The 19657-nt window shown below is 47.1% G+C and overlaps 2 protein-coding genes across 4 annotated transcripts in view; both read right to left on the bottom strand.

Annotated features, from left to right (window-relative positions):
* The window catches only part of TRIM14 (tripartite motif containing 14), a 50390-nt gene extending 34219 nt beyond the window's left edge, over positions 1–16171 (bottom strand). The window contains exons 1-2 of the mRNA XM_004470368.5: positions 15889–16171; positions 13842–13937 (exon numbers count right to left, since the gene is read on the bottom strand). Of these exons, the coding sequence (XP_004470425.2) occupies positions 13842–13937; positions 15889–16092 (300 nt within the window). The 5' untranslated portion in view covers positions 16093–16171. The remainder of the gene's footprint in view (positions 1–13841; positions 13938–15888) is intronic.
* A 479-nt stretch (positions 16172–16650) lies between these two features.
* CORO2A (coronin 2A) overlaps positions 16651–19657 on the bottom strand; it is a 59197-nt gene continuing 56190 nt past the window's right edge. For 2 of the 3 annotated variants that reach the window (XM_058302624.2, XM_058302626.2), the window contains exon 12: positions 18784–19141. In XM_058302624.2, the coding sequence (XP_058158607.1) occupies positions 19010–19141 (132 nt within the window). In that variant the 3' untranslated portion in view covers positions 18784–19009. Of the gene's footprint in view, positions 19142–19657 lie in introns of all 3 variants that reach the window. The other variant, XM_058302625.1, reaches the window with a different exon arrangement.

The raw sequence follows: 19657 nt of genomic DNA, 5'->3' as shown, positions 1-19657 counted from the left end.
TGTATCAATAAAATTAATTTTTAAAAAATGCCTAAAATCCAAAATACTAACACCACCAAATGCCAGTGAGCATGGGGTGCAATAGGAACCCTCACTCACTGCTGGTAGGAATGCAAAATGGTACAGCCCTTTGGAAAACAGGTGGGTAATTTCTTACAGAGCTGAGCACAGTCTTACCATATAATCCAGCAATTACACTTCTGATATATACTGGAATGAGTTGAAAACTTGTGTCCACACAAAAACCTGCACATGTGAGTTTCTATCAGCTTTATTCATAATCGTCTAAATTTGGAAGCAACCAAAATATCCCTCAATAGGCAAACGGGTCAAAAAACTGTGACACCAAGGGACCACTACCACATACCAGCTGAAGATACAACTAGAAAATGACCTTGAATTAAAGGTTCAATACGGATCAGCAGAATATCCCTGTCTACATACAATAACATGACTTCAAAATGCTGACTGACCTAATGTAAGGGGGAAATGGAAAGGAGAAATGAGATTATAAGGCTATGAGTCTCTAAAAAAGAGTCTGGAGGTTGTCAGAAGGAATACCCTTATGCACAACTGAGCAGAGTCTGAGAGACAGATAAAGTAGATACAACCCCAGGTATTGGTTCTTTTGAGGGATAAAGAGACCCACGGGTTCTATGGTCATGGCAGACGGGGTTCACTGCCATGGCAGATGGCCCTTCTTTGGAGCTGGTGTTTCTGCGTGATGGAAATGGACTCAGAGGGGATCTCTTTTCACAGGACTTCCATGCGACTTTATTGGAATTGTAATAGGTGCTGGGGTTTAAGATATATGTAGGGGATTTGAATCTCTGGACTGATAATATGACACCCAGGCCCAGAGCCTCAACAGACTTCAGCTCCTACACTTTGATTTATTGGACTTACCCCACTCAGCTAACATGGAGTTGAAGAAGGTCAACCCCCACACCATGGAGCCTAGAGTGCCTACACCTGAAAGCAGGAGGATTGCATCCAGTATCCATGTGGAATCTAAGCCCCCACTTGACATAGATGTGCAATGGACACAACCAATCCAATGTCCACAGAGAAAATGTGGAATGGGTGTGGGAAGGGTAGCCATGGTGGCTGCTGGGTTTGGGGAATGGGAGGAAGAGATGAGATGTGGAGCCGGTTTCGGGACGTCGAGTTGTCCTGGGTGGTGTTTCACGGACAATTACGGGACATTGTAGATCCCCCCAGGGCCCACTGGATGGAACGTGGGAGAGTGTGGGCTATGATGTGGATCATTGACTATGGGGTCCAGTGATGCTCAGAGATGTACTTACCAGGTGCAATGGATGTGTCACGATGATGGGAGCGAGTGTTGCTGTGGGGGGAGTGGGGGGTGGGGGCGGTGGGGTTAAATGGGACCTCATATTTTTTGAAAGTAATTTTTAAAAATAAATAAATAATAATAAAAAATAAAAACCTTAATTAAAAAAAAAAACTGTGACAGATCCATACAAAGGAATATTTTTGTATAATGAGCTATCAAGCCACAAAAAGACAGAGGCACCTTAAATGCACACTGCTAAAGGAAAGAAGCCAGACTGAATGGGCTACATGCTGTATGAGGCCAACCATATGACATTCTGGAAAGGTTAGGGGTTGCCAGGGTTCCCGGGGGGAGGGAGATGCCTGGGTGGGGCACAGGGCACTTTTAGGGCAGTGAGGCCATTCTGTATGGGGCTGAAATGGCAGATACGTGACATCATACACGGTCAGAACCCCAGAACTGTGAACAGAGAGCATGAACTCTGATCGTCTCTGGTTAATAACAACATAACTAGTTAATATCTAGTTAATATCAACACTGGTTCCTCAACAGAGGCAAAGAAAAAATCTTGAAAGCAGTAAATTAGAAATGACACCTTCCTTATAGTGGAATAAAACAGTTCAAAGGAGAGCACATTTCTCATGAGAAACCAGAGATGCCAGAAGGAAGTGGTACATTTTTCAAGTACTGAGAGAAAAGAACTGTCAACTCAGAATCCTATATCCATTGAAAATATCCTTCAGGAATGAAAGGAAAATCAAGACATTCTCAGATCAATAATAACTAAGAGAATTTGTCACCCACAGACCTACCTGAAAAGAATGGCTAAAGGAATTTTTCTAAATGGAAAGGAAACAATAAAAGGATTTTAGAACATCAGGAAGAAAGAACAATGAAAAGAGCAAACATGTGATAAAAACAAGTTTCCCTCTCTTCTTGAACTTTCTACATTATGCTTGGAAGTTAAAGCAAAAATTATAGTACTTTCTGATGTGGTTTTCAATGTATGCAAAGGAAATATTTAAAATAATTATAAATGGGGGAGAAGAAAGGGAAATAAAGGGAGGTAAGTATCCTATACTTCACTTGAACTGGTAAAACATCAATAGCAATAGACTGTGATGTTATGCATATATAATGGATACCTAGAAAAACCACTAAAGTGCTATACAAATAAATACACTCAAAAACACTATAGATAAATCAAAACAGAACTCTAAAAAATGTTACTTGAGGGGAGCAGGTGTAACTCAGTGGTTGAGCACCTGCCTCCCATGGACGAGGTCCTGGGTAAGGCAAATTTAAGTTTTAACATGCCTATAATTACATTAAATATAAATGGTCTAAAGATCATTAATTGAAAAACAGAGACTGGCAGAGTGAATTAAAAACATGACCCAACTATATATTGTCTACAGAAACTCACTTAAAATATAATGATATCGGTAGGTGAAAAGTTAAAAGATGGAGAAAGATATGCCATATAAACATTAATCAAAAGAAAATGGGGGGGTGGGGGCCTCATGGTTTGAAACCGGAAGCTCCCGAGTCTGGCCAGCAGTCAATAAATGATTTTTTCCTTCTCAAAATCATTCCTGAGTCCTGGCCTTTCTATACACAAATAATTGAACCTCTCTCTTCTTCTACAACATTTTTGGGGGCTCGTCTGGGTTGCAAATAAAGTCCAGAGACGGTAGCATTTTTGCTGCCCCTTCCGGATCCCCGAGAAAGTCGGGAGGACTTGGGTGAACCCCAATCATCACGGTGCCCCTGGATTAAATTTAATCCAGAAAAATGTGGGCTCCACCAGAATCTTAGAGAAAGATTCTGAGAACGAAAAAGAACTCTGGACGTGGAGGAAGGTAAGACTCCCTGTGGGAGCACAGTCTAGAGAACCCTAGCTTTAATTGCTAGGGAGGGAGGCAGATCACCTCCCAAGAGAACCCCAGTAGCCTCAGAAACTTGAGGGGAAGCTGTTCTCTCTAGGTTTGGAAAATGGAGAAAAACAGCGAAAAAGCCTGGTGTTTTAGTTTGTCTAACTGCATGTTGGAATCTGGTACTGGTCTTGTCTCTGCTGAAAGGGTGGAGGCTTGATTATGATGGGAAAGGATGTTTACAGGTTCGAGTCCTAACGTCCTGGAAATTGGTCTGGATTTTGAAAAACTTGGTTACAGGAAAATGAATCAGCTTTTCTAGCGAAGCTTGGTCTGGGTGTAAAGTTAAACAGTGAAAATCTAGCTGGAATATTTTGTTGTGGTGCTGAATTGCGAATGAATTTGCTTTATATCAGATATTAATGTTAAGTGTTCTCTCTTTCTAATGTTTGTGATGGTGTGGGGGCAGCCGTGCTAAAAAAGATATATATAGAACTAGTGGGTCAGATTAATGACCTGTGTGCTTCTGTCTGTGTCAGCTCAATGCCACTGTTGCAATTGTGTGGTTATGTATGGTGGTGGAATTTGGCTGAGCTGGAACACTTCCCTGCCATTGGCAAGGGGGTGAATTGCTTATGGGGCAAAACTGCAGAGTGTGGGTGTTTGCGCACGCGCTGCTGTCTCGTCTCTGGTCTGCCCCTTTGCCGGGGCTCTGGGGCCATCCGTGTCTGCGCCACATACCCGGGTTTGTTGGGGCTGCCGCAGTCAGGGTGGCTGGGTCCCTGGGAGGGGTGCCGAATTTGAGTAGATTCTTTCAGTCTATTTTGGTGGAAAGCTGGAAAGGGGGGAGCGGCTTGCCCCTTTCCAGTGAGTCCACACCTTCTATTCATAAGCCGCATTCCTGCTAGATCTCTGGGCACTGAATGCCTGGAAGGGGGGAGGTGAAGGGGATGCAGAGTAAGATCAAAATAAGTGCAATAAAGTTCCCTCCCTAAGGGGTCAAAGGCCAAAATAAATATGCATTCTGCCCAGGTTCTGTGAGACTATGTAAAGTGCTTTGAAATGTTTTAAAGCTGTAAACTTGTCTAAAGGAAGAAGGCTATTGAAAACAATGGACCTCTAGACCTCTAATCACTTGATAGCCTTTTTAATGGTCTGGCTGGGAACTTCAGGGTTGTGAAAGAAAAAAAGGGATTGAAACTCCACTTTAAAATCTGTGTTTGGCTTTTGTCAGTTGCTGGTGCCTAAGAATTCACGGTAAAAGTAGTTTAAAAATGAATATTTAAATGCCAGTACTCTCTTGCTGGTAAATTAAATGCATAACTTGCAGATGAGAATTTGTTCCATTACTAAGAAAAGGCAGGACTTCACAGAATTGTTACTAATAAAATTCTTGTAGCTTCATTAACAAAGGTATCCAGTTCACCTTAAGGTTAAAACTTAATGAAAACTGTAACTAAGAGTTAAGATCATTTATAAATGCATTTACACTATAAAACAGCAGAAGGATAATAACGGAAATTATAACTGGGTGAATTTAGCCTGAAACTATTCTTGTAAGTGTAGATTCTAAACTAACCTTAGCTTGGTTTATGGTCACTCCAAGCCTCACCCCTTGCCTTTGCCTGTGGTTCTTTCATAGCAGCTTCTGCCCCTACAGGCCAGGGAAGAGCTGGGACAGCCCTGTGTCCTGTCCTGGTATTAGCAGCCCTGCTTTCTCTCAGGATTCCAGGTGTGAACTAAATCGCTGCCTGGTGGAATTCTTGGCCCTTGGGGTTAAACGACCACTGGAGTTTTATTATCTCCAAGGACTGGGGAAAAAAAAAAAGAAGTCTCCTGCCTTGACTGTCAGTGTTCCTGAAAGTGGCAATTCTTGAGAGAATCCAGTTTCCCTGAGGCTTCAATAGCCTCGGTAAATATGCATAGAATTAGTCTTCTTGCTCATCCAAAATTCTGGTAAATTCAAGGTAAAATATAAAGTTCTGAAACAAAAGAGAATTGTGCTAAAACACTGGGAACATTTTGGTTATAAGCCATTACTTAAGAAACAAAATTCAAGGCGGCAGACCTGGCCCAGTGGTTAGGGCGTCCGTCTACCACATGGGAGGTCCGTGGTTCAAACCCCGGGCCTCCTTGACTTGTGTGGAGCTGGCCCACGCGCAATGCTGATGCGCACAAGGAGTGCCCTGCCATGCAGGGGTGTGCCCCACGTAGTGGAGCCCCACGCGCAAGGACTGCGCCCTGTAAGGAGAGCCGCCCGTGAACCGCACACACGGAGAGCTGACACAACGAGATGATGCAACAAAAAGAAACACAGATTCCCATGCCGCTGACAACAACAGAAGCGGACAAAGAAGAACATGCAGCAAATGGACACAGAGAACAGACAACTGGGGTGTGGGTGGGGGGGGAGAGAAATAAATAAATCTTTAAAAAAAAAAAAAGAAACAAAATTCTTGTGTAAAACTTTACGGTCATAGTGCAAATTAAAACCTTTCAGGAGTCTTTGAAATGTTTTGCAGTCACACTTATTTTGTAAAAATGAAAACTAAGTTATGTTTCTGTGTCAAACTATTCATGTCTGCCTATTTGCTCAAATTGTTGGGGTTAAATATGCAGTTATATAAGTGATATATATTTCTGGAACCCAAGTTAAGCTAAACAATATATAAAATAATGCAAATTATAAGTAACATCAATGAATTGTTTCTGTGTCTAACTCCATTTGTGCTGCCTATTCGCTCAGTGTATATCTTTATACATCAGGATGATAATATCAAATTAACAAATGGAAGTTCTTAAAAGGGCTCTATTCAAAATGTTAAAAATTAAATATGCAGTTACATATGTGAATAAATATTCCTGGAGCCCAAATTAGACTAAGTAGGATGGAAAGGTCATACAGAAATCTGATTATAGGAACTACTTGGGAAAGGGCCTTCTTTTTGCAAGAGCTTTGAGGGTGGGACTACGTGTGGCAGATTAAACCTATTTACTAGGCTGGGGAATTAAGAATCAGTTTGCCCTATAATTTCCCAGTTTTAACTTTTGACAGCCTTAAAATAAGAGTGGTTAGTGGTTCTGTTGCCGAATTTCAGTAAGTAAAGGAAGGTCCATAAAAGCTACGGAAAGATCTTTCCTGGATTACAATTAAATTATGCGATTGTAATGTGTTTTGAAACCTGATAGTCAGTATGCTTTTAAAAATTATTCAGTTTCAGAACTTATACAAAGAAAAGAAGTTTTAGCTTCCTGTAAAGAAAAAAGAGAACATTCCTTGCATAAACTATAATGGTTTTGGTTTTATTTAGCTTGAGTGTAATCTCCCTTAGTTTATAAATTACCCATTAAATAAATTAACATTATTTATACAAAATCTTTGGAGTAATGAAAATTATAAGTTCACGTTAATGAAATTAAGCTAAAGACAAAAAATGTAGATATGCTCTCTAAAATAAAGTAAACTTCTTTGGTTGGTAATTGTAATTGAATAAGTCCATTTAAATGTAAAGTAACTAGTCTATGTGGTTGTGGTCAATTATAAAAAGGTTGTAAAAACATCTTCCAAACTGAAAACGTTTAAATGGTTCTAGTTCTAGAAGTCATTATTAAAAATCTGGATCGATATTGGTAGCAAAGAATAACTTTGTGATAATAAAACCTGTCTGAAGGCCACCGCAAAGTGCATATTTAAGTAAATGGTAATGAAAAGTTATCTTGATTCTATTAGGAATTTTCCATTTTCATTTTAACAATGAAAAATAGTTTTTTTTTTTCCCCTCTATAACTAAAGTAAAATGCCTAGTATTATCTCCATGGTAAAAATTGTATAAGTAAACAAAGTCATTTGATATATGATGTGTTGCATTAAATTGTTTAAAACATAAAAACAAGAGATAAACTTTAACATTGTCGAACTCTCTCGTGCATTCAAACCAGGACTTGAATACATTACAGGTGGCCTCTCCATGTGAGTTATTGGCTAGGCTGGTCACTGACCCCTCAAATACAAATATTTGCTATATCAGCCTCTGGTTAAGCTCCTGAAGTCGACAGAAACTACGCTGCAGTTTCAAGCTCCTGCAGCAGCCAAAGATGACTCGGTACAGCCAAGCTTACAAAGGATAGTGCCTCCAGACTGGCTCTGTTCTATAGTGCCAGAGAGCACTATGCACCAGGCTGGTAGAATACTGAAAACTCTCTCTAAGGTCAATGATGCTGCGACTTGCTCACTGAGTGAAGAACATGCTAAGTGGAGCCATGATTACCAGGATACTACAAGTAAAACTTAAACACAATTGCATTCTGGCTTGCTCCCATGGAGAGATAACATGTAAAGTATTATGAACCTGAAACTTAAAACTATTAATTGCAACTCAGAATCCTTATGCATTAAGTAATACATTAATTAATATTATTAAAGTACAGTACTTTTATCTTGTACTAATTATATGCCTAATAATTATAATGTTATCTTTCCTATTCTGGATCAGGTACAAATGTAAATTAGACATGTTAAATTCCTGGTAACTTCATTTTCTAAATAGTTAATAAACATGTCTATAAAATAAGGCAGCGGTCTTAGCCAGGCTCAGCCAACTTACTTTTCTACTGTACTCTACCGTGTAGCAAAAAGGAGGCTTGTTTGCTAATAATGGGTCACCTTTAAACAGTCAAAATTACCAGAAATTGTACTATTAAAACCAAAATGTAAAAAAACTTTATTCTGTAGTGCTGATCACTCCCACAATTAAAAACTAAGAAAATTTCCAACTTGGTGCACTAATCCTGAATGAAACCAACTGCCCAAAAGGTGCCAGTTCACCAGGAGCATCTGACAGAGCACATGAATGCCAATCATTAAACAGCCTGAAATGCGTCTTCAAAACAAAGCTAAGTATCTGTTGCAATCCCTCTATGAAAATTAATAACTTAAAAAACAAATATATATATATACACTGTTCCCACCAGCTTTTAAAAAGAGGTGCCATCTTTATAGGCACCTAACCTTGTCTACCTCTGTAATCCAATGTCCTCTTTTAAAAACGAGTATTCCAAAATTTTAATTAAGTTTGTTTCTTTCAGAATGAACATCATATTAACCATATGAAAACTTTATCCAGCTTCGTACAGAATGCCAGATCCATCTTCCTTCAGTTAAAATAAAATAAAAATTTTACACCTTCTTAGGCAATGACTACAGTCCATGGCCAGCAGGAAGCAGTTACAGAAAAGAGATCATCTCCCTTCAGCAACCCTTTTAAGATTAAAGGTGTAAACTCTTTAAGGGGGAAATAAAATTACCAGATGGGAAAAAAAAAAAAGAAAAGAAAATGGGGGTTATATTAATGTCAGATAAAGTAGATTTTAGAGCAAAGAAAATTACCATGGACAGAAAGGAACATTATATAATAAGAAATCCAGGAAACAGACTTGACCCAGTGGTTAGGGCGTCCGTCTACCACGTGGGAGGTCCGCGGTTCAAACCCCGGGCCTCCTGGACCCGTGTGCAGCTGGCCCATGCGCAGTGCTGATGCGCACAAGGAGTGCCCTGCCATGCAGGGGTGTCCCCCACATAGTGTAAGGAGAGCCGCCCAGCACAAAAGAAAGTGCAGCCTGCCCAGGAATGGCGCTGCACACACTGAGAGCTGACACAACAAGATGACGCAACGAAGAGAGATATAGATTTCCATACCGCTGACAACAACAGAAGCGGACAAAGAAACAGGATGCAGCAAATGGACACAGAGAACAGACAACTGCGGTGGCGGGGCGGGGGGGGGGCGGTAAGGGGAGAGAAATAAATAAATAAATAAATCTTAAAAAAAAAAGAAAAAAAAGAAATCCACCAAGAAGTCAAAGTAATCCTAAATATGTTTGCATCAAATAACAGAGCTATAAAATGTGAGATGCAAAACTAATAGAACTGAAAGGATATATAGACAAATCTACAATTATTATCTGTCCCCGTCTCCTTCCCGCCCAGTATTGGCAGCCGGCGCTGCCCCTCCTTCTCTCCTTCTCCGTCTTCCGCCTAGCCGTTATCTAGACAGCCCACACTTTCCCCTTCCCCTCCCTTGCTCCTAACCCCTTAGCCAGCTTACTGTCCAGTAACCGCCTACAGTCCAGTAACCGTCTGCGCAAGCAACAGCACCCGCCGGCACCAATCAAGTCCCTTTACGTATCCCTAGACCCTATAAAACCATGTCCCCTTCTACAATAAAGACAGACTTGTGCCCAGACCTCGTCTCCGTGGTGTTCTTGCTTGCACCGCGCGTCCCCCGTGCCTGAGCGGAGAGAGCGAGGGCCCAACGGCTTCGTGCCGACCCCCCTCCTCTCCTTTGACCGTGGGGCAGCCCCCGTCCAGAGAGCCCGCCCGGCCATCCGCGTCGACCCTCCCGGAGGCCCGCCGCTGCCCACAATTATCAGACTTCAACCAACAACTGATAGAAAAGCTCAACAGAAAATTAGCAAAAAATATAACTCCACAACATAATCAACCAACAGTGTCTAATTGACACTTCTAAAACACTCTGCCCAACAAGAGCAGAACAGACATTGTCTTCAAACTACCAGGAAACGTATATCAAAGTAGACCACATCCTGAGTGATAAAAAAATCAGTAAATTTAAGAGACTGAAATAATTCCAAGTGTGTTATCTGATCACATCAGAATCTTAGAATCAAACCAGAAATAAATACCAGAAAGATAAGAGAAACATCTCCAAAACTTGGAAACTAAACAACATGCTTCTAAATAATCTAGGGTTAAAGAGAAATTCTCAAGGGAAATTGAATGAAATTTCATTGAATGAAAACAAAAATACATGTCAAAATTTCCAGGACATGGGGGAGTGGGTGTAGCTCAGTGCTTTGTGTTTTTTTTGTTTTAGGTTTTTTAAAAAAATATTTTTATTTCACTCCCCTTTCCCTTCTCCCCCCCCACCCCCCCCAGCTGTCTGCTCTCTGTGTCCATTTGCTGTGTGTTCTTCTGTGTCTGCTTGCATTCCTGTCCGTGGCACCTGGAATCTGTTCTCTTTTTGTTGCGTCATCTTGCTGCGTCAGCTCTCTGTGTGTGTGGCGCCATTCCTGGGCAGGCTGCACTTTCTTTCGCGCTGGGTGGCTCTCCTTATGGGGCGTACTCCTTGCACGTGGGGCTCCCCTACGCGGGGGACACCTCTGCATGGCAGGGCACTCCTTGTGTGTATCAGCAGTGCACATGGGCCAGCTCATCATATGGGCCAGGAAGCCCTGGGTCTGAACCTTGGACCTCCCATGTAGTAGGCAGACGCCCCATCCGTTGGGCCAAATCTGCTTCCCAGCTCAGTGCTTTGAGAACCTGCTTCCCATGTACAAGGTCCCAGGTTCAACCCCTGGTACCTCCTAAAAAAAAAAAATCCCAGGACACAGCTAAAGCAGTGCTGAGAGGGATATTAATAGCACTAAGTCTCCAACATTATAAAAGTCTCAAACCTGTAATCTATAAAGACACTAGAAAAAGAACAAAGACACTAGAAAAAGAACAAATTACTCTCCCCCTAAAAAACAGAAGGAAGAAAATAAGGCAGAAATCAGTAAAATTGAAAACAGGAAAACAATAGGGAAAATCAAGGAAATAAAATGTTACTTCTTTGAAAAGAAAAATAAAATTGACTTTATCAGTCTAGCAAGATTGATAAAAAAAGAGAGAAAAGATATAAATTAACAACATCTTGTATCAAAAAGAGTATATTACTACAGACTCTGCAGATGTTAGAGGAAGGACAAAAATGTTTTAAAATTAGATTATGGTGATGGTTGCACAACTTTGTGGCTATATTAAAACAACAACAACACTGAATTGTACACTTATAAAAAAGGATAATAAGGGAATACTACAAACAACATAAATTTGACAACTTAGAGAAAATGGACCAATTTCTTATAAAGCACAAACGACCTCTACTCACCAAATATTAAAGAGATAATTTGGATAATCCTATAACTATTAATGAATTTAGAATCAGACTTTAAAAATTCCTAAAAAATAAATCTCCAGACCTCGATGGCACTGCTAAGGTATCCTACCAAATGTTGAAAGAAGAATTAATACCAATTTTATACACTCTCTTGCAGAATGCTAAGGCTGGGACACTTCCCGAAGTACACAAGGAAGCCAGTATGACTCTGATACCCAAACCAGCCGTGGGTAGTACAAAGAGAAAACTACAGATCAACATCCCTTATGAATACAGATGCAAAATTCTTAACAAAAATTTAGCAAACAGAATCCTATAAAATATAGAAAGAAACATATGCCATGACCAAGATCAAATGGGATTTATTTCAGGGATGCAAGGTTGGGTTCAATATTTGAAAATCCATCTTTGCAATCCACCACACCAACAGGCTAAAAAAGGAAAACCACACAATCATATGAATTGATGCCAAAGAGGCATTTGACAAAATTCAACACTGATTTATTGAATTTATTGAATTCAGAAAACTATGACTAGAGTAAAACTTCCTCAACACTGCAAAAAATCTAAAACTAGCATCATGGTTAATGGTGAAAGACTGAATGCTTCCCCCTAAGATCAGGAACAAGGAAAGAATGCCTTTCTGCGCAGGCAAAAAAAAAAAAAAAGAATGCCTGCTCTTATCACTGCTATTCTTCGTAGTAGCGGAAATTCTAGCTAGCTAGCATCGTAAGGCAAGAGAAAGAAGGGAAAGACATACAGATTAGAGAGGAAGAAATAAAACTGTCCCTATTTGCTGGTGGAAAATCCCAGGGAAATTACCAAAATCTCCTAGAACTAACAAATGAGTTCAGCATTTATAGACAAGATTATTCTAAAATTTATATGGAAAACCAAAGGAACTAGAATCATTTTGAAAAAGAGGAATAACGTGGGGGGATTTTCAGTAATTAATGACTTACTTTAAGTAGAGTAATTAAGACAGTTGTATCGGTGGAAGAAGAGACACACGGATCAATAGACCAGAACACAGACCCCTGAGAAAAAGAACCCCTTACAAGAAAGGCCAAATGACTTTTTTGGTCAGGTTTTAAAAAATTATTATCTTTTTTTTTAAAGATACATAAATCACACAAAATGTTACATTAAAAAATACAAGAGGTTCCCATATACCCCACTCCCCACACCCCCCACTCCCCCCACACCGACAACCTCTTTCATCATTGTGGCACATTCACTGCATGTGATGAGTACATTTTGGAGCACTGCTGCACCACATGGATTATAGTTTATGTTGTAGCTTACACTCTCTTTCAGGCTACTGGAGAAAGGAAAGTCTTTTCAACAATAGTGCTAGGGCAGTTGGCTATCCATAAACAAACAAACAAGAACTGTGACCTAAATCTCATTCTATCTACTAAAATTTACTCAAAATGGACCTGGTCTTAAATGTCCACAAAACTTTTAGGAAAAACCATAGAAGAAACTCTTTGAGACGCTGGGCTAGGCAAAGAGTTTTTGGACATGACACCAAAAACCATCCAGAAAAGAAAAAGTCAACAAATTGGACTCCATCAGAGTTTTAAACTTTCACTTTGCAAAAGACCCTGATAAGAGCCTAAAAAAGACAAGCTACAGACAGGGAAAGAGGAAATATTTGCAAACCACCTATTTTGCAAAGGCCTCAGAGCTAGATACGCAAACAACTCTCAAAACTCTGTGCCCGTGTAAACTGGCCTAGAGCCACCCACGGGGGAACGGACCGACTCTGGTAGTTATGTCAGGTGCCTACTAGGCAAGGCTAGCTCTGCCTCCTCCGCTACTATCTTTGCAACTTCCTATGAATCTATTTCAAAATAAAAAGTTAAAAAAAAGTTGGGGGAATCAAAAGAAAGAAAACCATTCCTTGGATTAAGCTGAAACTTGCCTCCTGATGTTCCCTGAGACCCCTCTCCCTGCGGACCCCAAACCCCATCTGCTCGAGAGCAGGTGCAGTGGGCCCGTGGCCTCCCACCAAGGTCCCTTCCCAAATCCCTCTAAGCGGTGCATCTTCCACCTTCAGGGGCACCGCTGTGAACCTGGGAACACAGATGGAAACCAAAACCCTCCCAGCAAACTGGGCCCAGGCAGTGGGATGCCGGTCGGCGGGTGGGGGCGGTTCTGGGGAACCCTGGTCTCCGCCCTGGGGCATCCCACCCCCGCCCTCCTTGAGGCAGAGAAGGGGAAGGCGTCCCCTGGGGTCACGCAAAGCCCCCTGTCCCCTGCAGAGGTTTCCACAGCAACAAGGGTCAGCCCCAACTCTGCATCCAAACCCCACAAACAAATCCATTTAAATAAACGCCACTAAGAAAGAGGAAGCTTGGCGAGGGTCTCATGCTGGATTTGCTTTAAGAGGGTTTAGGGTGCGGGGGTGGAGGCTAGCCCCCCTAAGAGAAGGGCAGCTGAGGGAAAGGAAGGGCTCGCACGGAGAGAGAAAAGGCCCTTCATCCAGCTGGCGAGGCGGCTGGGGGCCGGGGCGCAGCCCCCACAAAGCCTGAGGGAGCTTCCCCGGCACAGGCCCTCTGGGCTCCGGCACCTCATTTTGTGTTTGTAATTTCCCATTCTTTTTCTCAGAGAGTCCCCTGCATCGTAAAGGCCCAGGGCCCCCCGTAGCCGCCCTGGCCCTCTGTGGCTGGCTTCTCTCCCAGCGCAGGGGCAGGGGCGTCCGCTTGCCTTCAGCTTCTCCGCAGCCTCCTCTATCTGGGTGATGTTGTCAACTTCCTGCTGCTTCTTGGTTGCCAACAGCTTCAAACAGTCTTCCAAGAGTTTCTGTACGGGAGGGAATTAGGGGAGAGGGGTAACACCGACGCTAGAGGAAAAGAAAGCCCCCAGAGGGCAGCTCTCTGCACCCCTGCACTTTTTTTCAGCTTTAGTACCTGAGACTCGGAAGGGAGGCAACTTGCCCAAAGTCACGTGGCAAGTTGGGGGCCGGGCTGGGCCTAGGACCCCTCTCACCCTCGGAGGCCCACATCTGAAATTCCCCACATCTTGAGCCCACCCCCTTCCCCCCCTGCTTTTCCAGCCCCTAAAAAGGTCCTTAAAGTGAGCAGCTTGGGGTCAGGGACGGGCACACACTGCCCGAGGGGACACTAACTGAGCACCTACTATGACCCCACCCCGCTCCAGGCGCTGCCCTCGCGGAAACGACAGGCGTGAAGAGGCCGTGAGGTTGGGGTCCCCTCTCCCTCGCCCCTTCCCCGCTCTGAGAAACTGCCGCTTTCCCAGAGGCTGTGGGGTCTAAATGAGAAAATGGACACAAAAGGCGCCTGGACCACGCGGCTCTTAGCATTATTTTCGCATTTGCAGGGGAGCCTGCGGGGTGCACAGTTTCCTTCTAGGCTGGGAGAGGCAGGGTGCTCATAACCCAAGTATAAGCCATGACCTCAACTCCACCCCCCACCCCCCAACAACATTTCTAGGCCACCTGGTAGCCTCCAGCCACGCGGAGCCACTCCTGGTCTGTTGCCTAGTGAAACCTTCTTCTTCCTTCAAGGCCAGTTCCAACGGCACCTCCTCCAGGAAGCCTGCCGTGCTTCCTGTCCCTGGCTCCCACTGTCTCCTCTCTGGTCCCGGCGAACCAGTCCTTGGGCCTCCCAGTACAGTACTTATCACACGGCATCTGCACCCCCTCAGCCCGGCGGCTCCTCTACGTCAGGGAAGGGTTTGATCTGTTCCTCGACTCCCAAAAAAGACAGGGCTTTGTACAAGGCACGTGCTCAGTGGCTGTTGAATGACTAAATAGATGGACAGGGTGGGTGGACGTGTGGATGTGAAAATGGGCACACAAAGGGAGGTAAACAGGCCACTGGACAGCCAGGGGGAGACCGCAAGCCAGATCCCCGGAGAGCAGCCTCGTGGGAGCTAATGTTTTTACAGCCATGGGATAGGGAAGGAAAGGAAGGCTCGGGGGTCAGAGGCAGCCACGCGGGGCTGCCCCCGAGGGGCCCTGTCTCATCTTGGAGCCCCAAGGGGGTCACCGTGTGGTGGTGGTAACTCCTGCAGGCCGAGAAGAAGGTCACCTGGGGTGGGTCCATCCGGGAAGACTTCTTGGAAGTGGACGCAGGAGAATCCGTGAGATGGGAAGTCCCCGGCTAGCCCAGCCCGAAGCCCAGAGAGGAGGGATTTGACCAGAGATTTCTAGGTCAAGGCCACAGAACAAGTGGACAGGCAAGCCTGGGACAGAGGTCCTGGCCATTCTCAGGGTCACTCAGGGGTGAAGGTCCAGAGTGCTGGGTTCAAGGCCCGCCTCTGCCTCCTGGGCCTAAATCGTCTTATCTAGAAAACGAGTAATAATAGCTCCCACAGGGCCCTTGGCCAGGGCAGGGAAGGTGGGGTGCCGTAGGTGGAGGTGGGGAGGAGACACCCGGGCTATGATTTGCCCGGGAGCTTTCAGACTGTCCAAGAAAACCCACGGCAGGGTTTTGCACCTGCCAAAAGGTGGCCTTTCCTCCAGCCCCAGGGCGGTGGGAGCAGCCGCCCTGGTGGTCGAGCCTGGGCTCCGAGCTCCAAGCTCCGACTCCCCATCGCACCCCTCCCGAGGCTACAGGGCCGGCCTCTGCCCTTCCGGGGCCGGGGGTCCCGCGCTGAACCACGCAGGCTGACCGCCTGGAGCCCCCGGGGACCCCGTCGGGGTCCAGGTTCGGTGCGACATGCCCCCTCCCCCGTCGTGCCGGGGCTCGTCCCCCGCGCGCCGCCGCGTCCCCCTCTGCACGGTCCCCACCTGCACGTGCGCCGCTTCCTCCTGCGCCAGGCGCACAGGGTGGCCGCGGTGCGCGCCCACCGCCGGGCACAGCGCGCACACGCAGCGGCGGCAGCGGCGGCAGAAGAGCTCGGCCACGCGGTCGCCGTGCTCCGGGCAGTGCGGGCCGTGGGTCTCCTCGGGCCGGACCTCGGGGGTCCCGCCCGGGGCCGCCGCCTCCGCCATCCGCCCCCCGCTGTGGGCGCCGGCGCGGGGCGGGCCTCGCTCCAGAATCGAAACCCAGGGTGGGCGGGGCGCCCGCGCGGAGGTCAAGGGCGGTGTCGCGCCCCGCGCGCCCCGGCGCGGCCCCGAGGAGGCTGAGCCCGTCCCGCCAGGCCTCCCGGCAGCTGGCCCGCGGGTGGGAGCGAGGGTGGCTGTGGCCCTCCCCAGGGAGGGCATTGGCCGCCGCTTTCACTTTCCCTTGTAAGGAACACCCTAGAAAGCCCGATCGCCCCACTCTTGACCTGCACCCTCTTGGCCCCACCCTTCGCTGCGTTTTCCTCTGCCTGGAACACTCTTCCGCTCGCCCACAGCCTTTGCCTGGCCTTCTCCCACTGATTTTCCAGGTCTCCAACGTCACCTCCTCCAGGAAGACTCCCCTGCCTCTCTCCGGCCCCCCCCCCCCCCCCCTACGGCCCTGGTGGGGTTGGGGAGGGGAACGAGGCTTTCCTCCTGCTTCCCTGCCTGGTGTCTGGTCCAAACTATCGGTGCTTGATTGGGACAAACCAAGGAAGGCTTCGTGTATTAAAATCTCTAGGCAGATGTTTATTATTTTGTTATTTTTTCCATTGCACGATTCCAAAACACCTATTTATTTTCACGCTTATTTATTTTTTACAAAGGTACAAGGAATTTCAGAAACAAACAATCATTCAAACTGTTTCAGGCACGGTTTCATAGTAAAAGCATAGATCGATTTCTGATTCCCTGTTTCCCTCTGATATAATCTCACGCCTTGTTCCAGGAAGAACAATTATTTTAGAGCTAAGGTGGAGTGGACCACCTTCTCAAAAAGTCCCTGAGGCAGGGGCTCTCAGGGCTTCAAGTACGGAGATGGGTGCAGGCTCGGGAGATGGGTGCAGGCTCTGCCGACTGCCCGTGTGATTTCTGCTTCATCAGCTCAAGAACACAAACGTGAATGTAATTAAAAAAAAATAATAAAAGATGGCTTAAAAAAATATCTGGTAAAAATTACCCATCCCTCTCCCCGGCTATGAAATAATTTAAATAATTTACTCTAGATGTAAAAAAAGGAAACAAGTTTGTTCAAAGACGCCTTCCCTTCTGAACACGCAGACAGCGGCGGCCTGCCGTGGGGGAGAGCCGAGCTCCGGGCGTGGAGGTGGGCGGGCTTTGTAAACTGTGAAGTGCTGGGCACAAAGGAGGTGGGCGAGGGAGCCCACGCAGTGGAGCTCTGCCTCCCTGACAGTCCCTGGGATTTGGCCTTCTCCTCCAGAGCGCAGTAAGGCGAGCCTGGCTGGGGCCTGCCACGGGAGCGAGCCCCAGCCACGGGGCAACAGAGGACAACACGGGGAATGGGGGCGTGTGCCAAGATGAGGGGCACCCGCCTGGCTAGGGGAGGGGGCAGGCAGGAGCCCAGAGCCCCTGGCACACCGCCCCTGGGGCCCCCGGGGAGGGGGAAGTGGGACAATCCTTGTCAACTTCTTAGGAGCCTCCCGCAGGGCTCGGAGGACGTGGGTGAGGCCGGCTCCTGCCTGGGCTCTGTCCTGTCGTTACTGCCCGGGGAAGAGGTGGGCTGGGCCGGGGCCTCCCCCCCAACGTCCTGCACACCCACCTGGGGGCTTATGAAGACCGGCCAGCTCCACCTGGGCCGGGCCTGGCATCCGGCTCCCTGAGCACTCCCCCAGGGTGATTCTACTGCGCAGCCTGGGGTGGGCTCCTGCAGCCCCCCGTCCTGGCTGCAGCCTCACCCTGGCGGTGGGCCGGCCTCCCAGGCTGCCTTTCCTGGGCTGGGAGGCGGCTGTCCAGCCTCTGCCGGGCTGTCGTGCCCTTTCAGAGGGACAGAGTCCCTCGGCAGGCTCAGGCACGGAACCTCGAAACAGAACAACTCTCAGGCCAGGAGGGGACTTGGGGGCCCTGGGGTCCTACTTCTTCGCCATCCCGCTCCTGAAACCCTCAGGGCGGCGGCCGCCGGGCAGTGCCCACGTCCTCCTGGAGTGGAAGTGGACGAGCAGGCTCTGCAGCCCCGAGGCCTCCCGTGGCAGTGGTGTCCCCGTGAGGGAGCCTGTCTACCCGCAACCAGCTGATTCCAGATGAAGAGTTTACCTAGAACTCCTTCCCCTAAAGTTAAACTCTCTCCGCCCCTTTGCAGTGTCTGAAGACTTTCCTTTAGCAAACCCAGGCCGTCACCCCTCACGTAGCTTTCTGCAAGTCAAGGTCAAGGTTTCTTGTCTCGGGGGCCAGATCCTGGAGAGGGCAGCTCCCCCCAGGGTCCTTCTTAAGATGGGGAAACTGAGGCCAGAGAGGGAAGGACTTGCCAGAGGGTCACCAAGAAAAAGCACGGGGCCGAGTGGACAGGCCCGGAGTTCCTCTCTCGACCTCAGTTTCCCTGCCTGTAAAATGGGGTAGTTGGACCAAATCACTGGCTTTCAAAGGGCTTTTTTTTTTTTCTTTTTCAGTAGCAGAAGCATGTATTCCATAGAAGCCCAATACATAAACCAGACAGCAGGGCGAAAGGGCAGCTGTCTGGGGCGGGGCGTACAGCCCTCCTGCTTACTGCTTGGCCGTCTTAGTCTATGGACCCCAGTTTGAAAACCACAAGAGAGGTTCACCGCTTTGGTCCTTCTGGCTCTAACTTTCTAGAATGTTCTTTGCCCTTGAGACGGTAGAGCTCATCATGGACCCATAAAAACAGAATTACACAGAAGGCAAGGTATCCTCTCAAGACAGTCCATTCGGAAACTGTTGTTGCGAGAAGGCAGGTGGAAACACGGCAGCACGTCCCACTGGCATCTCTTTCAGCGACTGAGAATTTTGTTTTCTGGTAAAAAATATAGAAACAGTGGTTGTTCCCGGGGACCGTGGGTTGCTTCTGGACGTCTGCCGGTGGTGTCCCTGAGGGCGAGGCGGGCAGAGGCCCCGCTCAGAGCCCCTCTGAGCCCATCTGCAAGTTTCTGAGCTCCAGTTCCAGCTGCTTGCCCTGGACCTCGCGCTGGAGCAGCAGCTCCCGGAGCCTCCGGATCTCCTCCTGCTGCCGGTAGAACATCTGCCGCAGCTGCGAGAGCAAAGGAGGCAGGTCAGCAGCGGGACGGCCGGTGCGTCCTCACACCAACAGGGGAGCTCGCTGTCCCTGCAGCGATCCTCTGCAATGACCTCACCTTCCTTACCCCATGAGTGAAGTTCAAAAAGACCCGACTGTCCAGACATATCTGGCCTCCTCGGACACCCCAAGGGGTGGAGGGGGTCCAAAGTCGGAGACTGGCACTTCTACCACCACTAAGCTGTGTGTCCCTGAGCAAGTGACCTGCCCTCTCTGAGTTCTGATTTCCTCCTCTGGGAATCAGGGGTCAGAAAACTAACCTCGCTATTATCATAACGGTTGCCACCGTACAGAATGTTTAGTAGGCGCTGGGTGCTCCACTGAGAGCCTCCCTTATGCCTCCGGATGCTCGAACACCCCCACGAGGGGGGCTGTCTTAGTACCCCCACTTTCCACGGTGGAAATGGAAGCTTAGGGAGCTGCAGGCCTGAGTCAGGGTGCTCCGCTCAGCGCCCCACAGACCCAGGACAC

Source organism: Dasypus novemcinctus, chromosome 8, assembly GCF_030445035.2.
Source record: "Dasypus novemcinctus isolate mDasNov1 chromosome 8, mDasNov1.1.hap2, whole genome shotgun sequence".
Taxonomy (NCBI): domain Eukaryota; kingdom Metazoa; phylum Chordata; class Mammalia; order Cingulata; family Dasypodidae; genus Dasypus; species Dasypus novemcinctus.
Note: the sequence above shows the minus strand (reverse complement) of the source record. Positions and strands in the feature narration are given on the sequence as shown.